The following is a 7,750-nucleotide window of genomic DNA, read 5'->3' on the forward strand; positions in this document are numbered from 1 at the left end:
TTTTTGCTGGTTGTTCTTTTCTTAGTTCAAAATTCGTCATAACATTAAAGATTCAGGTAAAGCCATGGAATTTTTTTCAGTGAGTTAAAACTTAAATGAGAGCAATAAAAAATTGTTTCAATGATTTAGACACTTTCCGGTACCGTGATCTCTTAAAAATCCCCAAGTAGAACTCTTTTTCATATATTGAGTTTAAAAATATGGAATTTCTACAGCTCAAAATAGGAACATTAATTTCACCTCAAAGTATGGGGAGAAAAACACTCTCCAAATAGCTTCGATCTGCCCAATCTAAAAACTTTCTCGCCAAAGCGCTTGCATCTGTCCTGTTGCTATGGAAACAAGAAACGCTTTTTGAAAGAGGTTCGGCTCTTGCCTACTTCCCTCACTGACTCTAGTCAAAACCTGCTTTACTTTTACCTGAAATAGTTTTAACTCGTAACCATAGTCATAGACTGTGCTCAAGCTGTGGCGAGGGAAATTCTTTAGTTAGACAGATCGTATATATTCATATATGTACTAAAAAGCTTCGATTTTGTTTTAAAATACTTTCTTGCAGATATATTTATCGTACACTAACAAATGAGAATTTGCTTAAACCATATAAATGTTTTGCCTCATTTTTGATGAATAATTATTATTTGAAGTTGTAGAGTGCATGTGGATCATCCATAGATGGTTTTATAATGGAAAGTGGAGGAATGCAATCTGGCCAATTTCTGGGTTGGGGTGTAGTTTGTCGGAAAAATATGCCATTAGGTTTAGTTCGAAATCTTCCTTGTCAGTCTTTAGGTCCTGCACTCTATTGGTCATGCGGCTGTTTGTTTAGTGAGTTCGAATTCTTAAAGGGTCGTTTCATAAACGGTTTCATGTGGTGTGCTTTCGATAGTTGCCATTGCGGTTTTGAAAGCGAATCTTGCCATTTTCGCTTGTACATTGGAGATTGCCACTGTGGTTTGGACTGTGGGTTTTTCCAAGGCATTCTTCCAAACCTGGAAGATGGTCTATTCATTGAACTTTGCAACTCCAGATCTCCTCCTCGATTGTTGTGGTTTTGTGCAACCCATATTGAACTGGGTGAATAATGCTGATAGTAATGTCCATTCCAATTTTGATCCTGGCAGTACACGGTAATCGGAAAGCAGATCACAATACTGAGAATCATTCCCCCAAGTCTAAACCAATGTATCTGCAAAAGAAATTTTATAAGGTTAGTCGGATGCAATAATGTATCAAAAATTTTTTACATGCATTCGGAAGTCAAAATTCTTGATGATCCCATCAAAACATTTTGATGGTTTATGTTGGTTTCAGTGCGATTCATGATGGTCCAACATTATGCATTCATGCTTTTTGATATGCCAGCAAACTTCCATCATTCCCCTGTACTTCAATGCCATAATGGTTAACCATCAAGACAAGTTTGATTCTCATGGACCATTGGTTCATGATGGTTCCAATTATGAATTTCCATGGTTTAATGGGAATTCTCTTTGGTTCTCTTAAAAATACCATTTTTTTTTATGTTAACCCATCACATATCAGTCCCAATTCCTATAGTAGGATGATGGTTGTTCAGAATCATTCCAACATTTGATTTCTAAGAAACTATGATGGAAATTTTTAATGATTCAACATGTAGAAACCATCAAAATAAGTTGCTATTCTTATGTATTCATCATAAATCAGTCCGAATTCCTACATTGGAGTGATGGTTACTGATGTTAGTTACCATCAAAAATTATAGTGATTCATGATGACTATCATCAGGATTATGTTGGTCCATCAGTGGAAAACCATCAGAAATTTTGATTTTAACGGGGAAGGAAAAAAATTTATTGGAGAATATTCTCTAAAAATTTAATTAAATGCATTGAAAACGTTCAATTTTTTCTGTGCAAAGTTACTTTTTTATTTTAATTATATCCTAAAATCAGCTTACTACAATAAAAATCAAAAAACAATAAACGCAAAAAAACACGAGGGGGGGATTCTTNTTATGTTGGTCCATCAGTGGAAAACCATCAGAAATTTTGATTTTAACGGGGAAGGAAAAAATTTATTGGAGAATATTTTCTAAAAATTTAATTAAATGCATTGAAAACGTTCAATTTGTTTTGTGCAAAGTTACTTTTTTTTATTTTAATTATATCCTAAAATTAGCTTACTACAATAAAAATCAAAAAACAATAAACGCAAAAAAACACGAGGGGATGATTCTTACTTAAGTTTGAGGGATTTTTGTGATGAGTCTATTTTAGCTGACAAGAAGGGGGGGAGTCCAAAATTGTCAAAAATATGTAATATTTGAATGACCTCCCGTATTTCATACTTATACCCTCTTTCATTTGTACTGCAATAAGATATATTAACAAAAAAATAAAAGCAGAAATGTCGTCTGCTGTCAACGCGAATAAATTATACTTGAAAAATTTCTCATAATCTTCGTTAGTGTAAATCATTCTGTGAAGAGTCCGAGTTCGAACGTCTTCATTCTTCTTTTTAAAAACTAAAATAAAAAGAGCACACAATTGCAATTTTGCAACAAGTTAAACTCAGATAACAATCTTTTAAAATTATGAGTCTAGTGATAAAAAAAAGGGGGGAAGAGTAAAACATTCTTTCCCCTCAGTTTCAGCGATAAAGTTTAGCAGCATTCATTTACATTAAAATATTTGATAATGATTCTTTAGAGTTTTTGTCTTTTCGTCTTACGGCTTTTCAAGGCGTGTGAACGCCTTGTTTATGAACGCGGTATTAAATAAACTATACATGATTTGTAAACGTTTGGTTTATGAACTACCGAAACCCATTGCTTCATAATTTGTAGACACCTGGTTTATGAACTAGTCAGCTATTAAACTGAAACTTGTTAAGAACCTCTCGAATTCATCTTCCATAATTAAGTTACATCCGCGTTCTAAATATTAAAACTAAATGAACCGAGTGAATTAAGTGAAATAAATAGAATATCCTCGTTGGAAAAATATTACCGGTCATCATGGAATTCGAAGATATCCTTCAAGAGGTGGGTGGTTATGGCCCTTTCCAAAGGAATCTGCTTTTTTTGTTCGTCGCACCTCTTTATTTTCTAAACTCGTCCTTGAGCATGGCCCTGATCTTCATTCTCACTGTGCCCGACCATTGGTGCAATGTGCCTGGGGATAGCCCCCTCATGAATATGACTGCTGTGGAGAGGCGGGGTGTGGTGGAGGCACCAGAAGATCCCTCATGCCTGATGCGGAACTATTCAGCGTTGCTACAGAATACCACAGAAGAAACTATAGAATGTCTGAATGGCTGGGAGTATGACACAACATATTTTGAAGTGACAGCAGCGTCACAGGTAAGTGATTTTTTATTTAAACCAATAATTTATTTAATTATTCAGTGACTATACGAAATGTAAATGATGAAAGAAATAGCAAGAATTTAAAAGTATAATTTTTTGATTGCATAATACATTGAATAAATGACGTTATCAGCGTATGATTTATAAATAGTTGTGTCCCTCAGTGAACCTATCGTAAAGATCCCAGTAGAACATCGAAGTCAAGCAGCATCACTGGCTGGAGGTCAATAGGAGGGTGGATGGCCACTTTGTTCAGCCTGCGTAGGGACCGAAAGTGCGCGGTATCGTTAAACTGTTCTATGGTAAAGTGCTCGACTTCGCGAGCAGGTCGTCGGGCTACCAAAGCAGGGAAGCTATCTCCCCTCTACAAAGGATCAAAATTGCGATGGCATGTCTTCGGATCATCCTCAGGGCTGCTTCCCGGACCGTCGCCAATAGCCCATTGTGCAGCTCTAGTACGATGTAAATAAAGTATATATATATATATATAGTAAAAGTTGAGAAAGTAGAAAAAGCATGGAAAAAATTATAGAACAATGGAAAAGGGTAGGGAAAGAAAAATAATAATAAAAATAACAAGAAACCGAAAAACAATTAATAAAAAACCGGAAATGTGCCCGGCGTTCCGGTTCTTTATTAATTTTGTTTCCTTTCTTTCGGATTTTTTTTTTCGGTTTCCTGTTACTTTTTATAATTATTTTTCGTCCCCCCTTTTTTCATTGGTCTGTAATTTTTTCCATGCTTTTTCTACATTTTGAACTTATTTTATGAGTTTTACTTACTTGCAGCTGATGAGCAGTAAATAAAACTTATTGTTTTTCTCTACTTTCTTTTCTTAATATTACTAGAGAAATATTGCCTTATTAAAGGGTTAATAAATAAAGAGAGAAAGTATGCAATATTAACATGTGCAATTATTTAAACTACATTGAATGCTAGTAACGAATGAAATACAAGGTTATTTTTATTCATTATAAATTTTAAAAAATAACTAAGAAACATTTTTAGTCGTATCGCAAATGTGTTCTCAATTAAAAGTTCTTAAAATGTTCCATAACGGCTTGTGGATTTTTTTGTTTTGTTTATATACAAAATAATATACAAAAAAAATGAATAAATAATGCGAGAAAAAATAAGTTAATTATTAATATAAATAAATAAAACAAAAGAAAGCATTTTTTTAAGAAAGTTAAAAAAAAATGTGCCCAGAATTGCCTCAAAAACCAATTTTTATTGTTAAAAAAGTTTCTCCCGTGTAATTTGTTATTAGGGAGATTTCGCACTTTTACTTACGCTGCCGACTTAAGATGGATGGAATTACGAATACTCGCGTTTATTTTAGATGCTACGTATCTGTAGGTTATGTTTACGTGATTTATACTACAAAGACAAAGCTACAAGCACACTGTTAATAGCTGTTAGATGTTGTTTTCTGTTTAGGCCTACCTTCGAACTAAAAACATGAACATGGAATGCAAATTTGAAGAACTGTATAGCTAAAATTTAGAAACAAATCTTGTGATTTTACAACAATTAAATCATTCAATAAATAAATACTTTTCTTGGTCTTCGTTTGTCTAAATGCAGTCTTTCCGTAAGAGCAACGACTCCCGTAGTTCAACTGAAACTTTTTTTTTTTAATGAAGGGACTACAAACTATACTTTGGAATTTAGTGATTACTACACTGCTTTATAGAGACGAACTTTGCCGGAGAACTTAATTTACACCAATGTTCAAAATGGATTTAAATAAGAAATTGGCTTGCATTAAATATAAGAAAATAATTAAGAATTATTTATTCATGTTTACATGAGCCAGTTTGTTATTCCAAAACATTCTTTTTTTCAGAATTTGTTCATTTAAACTTCAGTTTTTTATGCCCTTTTCGATAGCGAATATTTAATTTAAGAAATGCATCGCCAACAAATATTTTTTAATTTTTCAATGCTCTTCTATTTCCTCTAAGAAAATAAATGCTTCCTTTGAAATAACTACAATGTTTCACGAGTCTGCATTCGCATATAAAAGTGTGATTAATTATCTACTTTTCGTAATGGCTAGTTTATGTATTAGTTATTTTAAGTCCGTAATTTCTATTAACGCTCAACTGCTGAGTCATTTTCATTGCCTCCACCCGCGAGAAATGAGTTGCGTTAGAACCGTGTAAATATTCTAAACTAGCTTTAAAAGTAATTGGCAGAAATCGCTACAAACTAGTATCGAACTTCTCACTACACTACAATCTACAGAAAAAAGTAGCGACTACAGAATTCCTTCAGACTGCTGATTATATTCAATTTTAAAAATGCAACAACAACAGATGTCAATCCAATTTTTCTTCCTTTTTTGTGAAATATGGAAATAAACCGTTTTTCTCTCTTTAACCGTTTAACATTCCGTTTGGTTAACTCTTTCTCTAAGCTAGCCAAAAAAAATATAAAGGCCGGGACAGCCTGGTTGGTAGGCTGTTGGGCCCATGTTCAAGCGGTCATGAATTCGATCCCCGTCAGTTGAGGACTCCCGTGTAGTAAATGGTGACTGGTGCAAGTTAAATCCGTCGGGACACCAAGTTTTCCGTGTTCCCATAACAAATTATAACTCTGAAAGTACTGAATCGGAGAATAATCGTTCTCTGGTTCAGGTCAAAATTATGATCTGTGGTGATTGAATGGATGTATAAATGAGTCCGCCCTATAAACAGGGACTGATCAAGATAAATTCAGGCCCAAGGCCCACCAAATTTTCTGGGCCCCTTACAAAATATTTTGAAATTAAATTACTGAAGAGTAGTCCTAATAATGAAAAAGAATCCATTAGACTGCATGATTCAAGAGAAACATTCTAAGAAATTTTAAAAGCAGACAATTGAAGATTATTTTTCTAAGAAAAAGTTTACCTAACTATAAATTAAAGCAAAATATAAACAATACAATGTTATGCCAAAATAGTTTGGTGACCACAAACAACTGAAATCAGTGATTTTTGCTAAAAGTCACTGATTAGCTGAATTATTTATTATTTAGTACTTAAATCAAGACATAGTTAGCCCACCTTTAATTAGCATTTTTACTGATTTTTGAGGCCCCTCAGAAATTGTGGGCTCTAGGCCCATGCCTATTGGGCCTAGGCTATAATCAGGCCCTGCCAATAAACGGGCTATGGCGTAATGTGTGACTGAAGTGGAGCCTCTGAAAAACAAGAAAAGCACCCACTGCCTTAAATTCGCTTGGTTTAACCATGCAGGCTTGCTGATATTAGCAAGTGGCATTGGAAACAACAGCAAAATAAAAGATGTTTTTTTCTTCTAGTGGAATATGGTGTGTAGAGAGAGCCATTATCCGAGCCTCGTTCTCACTCTGCAGAATGTTGGAGGCCTCATCGGTACACCTGTCACCGGAGCATTGGCAGACAGGTAATGAGCATTCCCTGAAATAATGAAAATTCTTATACTGGGTTGAAATTTACGTATACAGGACGATTCATTTCGGAAGTTTTCCTTGAAAATAGGACGATGGCATATTGTACGCCACTATTGCGGCTCTTCGTACGCACTAAGCTGGCTGTTCGTGCGCAACTAAAAAAGAACTTTTATTGTCGTAAATTAGCTTAATTTTACGTTTTATAGTATTTATTGTAAGAAATTGCATTTGAAAAGGACCCGAAAATAGAAATTTTACACCATTAACGTCTTACTTGTACAAGCTCACCCAGTTGCAAGGGCACCGGCAGGGGGGTGCAAGGAGGTGCACTTGCACCCCCCTGGCTTTTCTTTTAAAAAACAGTTAAAGAGATACAGAAAAAAAATTTTGTTATAAAATTTTTTATTAAAATTGTTTTTATTAATAAACAGATAAGTAAGTAATCATTGATACATAAACATTTAAGGAATTGTTTAATCAAACAAGAACTATAATCGTGTTGTTTGCTGTCCAAATATGTATATAACGTTTTCAATGAATTCTGAGTTATCTTTGATTCTTTTCTTATGCACACTGAACATGCACAAACTACTTAATCTCTCGTGGACATTGTAGACCGATTCTATGTTTTGATGCTTCGCATTGTACTGAAAGTGCGTTCAATAGTGCACGTAGTACCTGGAAGAGTTAGGCCAATTTTGATTCCCTCCTCTACAGCTGGATAAAACAGTGTGGCCTCAATAACTAAATCGATGTATTCGAGGAATTCGTTAGAATTTTCTCTATTCCTACACATTTCGTACCACGTTGTAGCTTCAGTGATGAAATTTGATAAGAGCAGTTATATACATGGTACATATAAAACTAATCTTCTAAAACTTCAAGATATGACGCTTTGTCCAGTTTGTTCATCGTATTCGGGTAAAGCTGTAAGAGTGAAAATGCTTTTCTTTGTGTAGAAGAAAAACGGTCTTTCAA

At 34.3% G+C, this 7,750-nt stretch overlaps 1 protein-coding gene across 1 annotated transcript in view; it reads left to right on the top strand.

The window, feature by feature from the left end:
- Positions 1–2,653: 2,653 nt before the first annotated feature.
- Positions 2,654–7,750, top strand: part of LOC107447792 (solute carrier family 22 member 21-like) — a 29,034-nt gene continuing 23,937 nt past the window's right edge. Inside the window, exons 1-2 of the mRNA XM_021145578.3 lie at positions 2,654–3,346; positions 6,662–6,765. Of these exons, the coding sequence (XP_021001237.2) occupies positions 3,002–3,346; positions 6,662–6,765 (449 nt within the window). The 5' untranslated portion in view covers positions 2,654–3,001. The remainder of the gene's footprint in view (positions 3,347–6,661; positions 6,766–7,750) is intronic.

Source organism: Parasteatoda tepidariorum, chromosome 7 (assembly GCF_043381705.1).
Source record: "Parasteatoda tepidariorum isolate YZ-2023 chromosome 7, CAS_Ptep_4.0, whole genome shotgun sequence".
Classification (NCBI taxonomy): domain Eukaryota; kingdom Metazoa; phylum Arthropoda; class Arachnida; order Araneae; family Theridiidae; genus Parasteatoda; species Parasteatoda tepidariorum.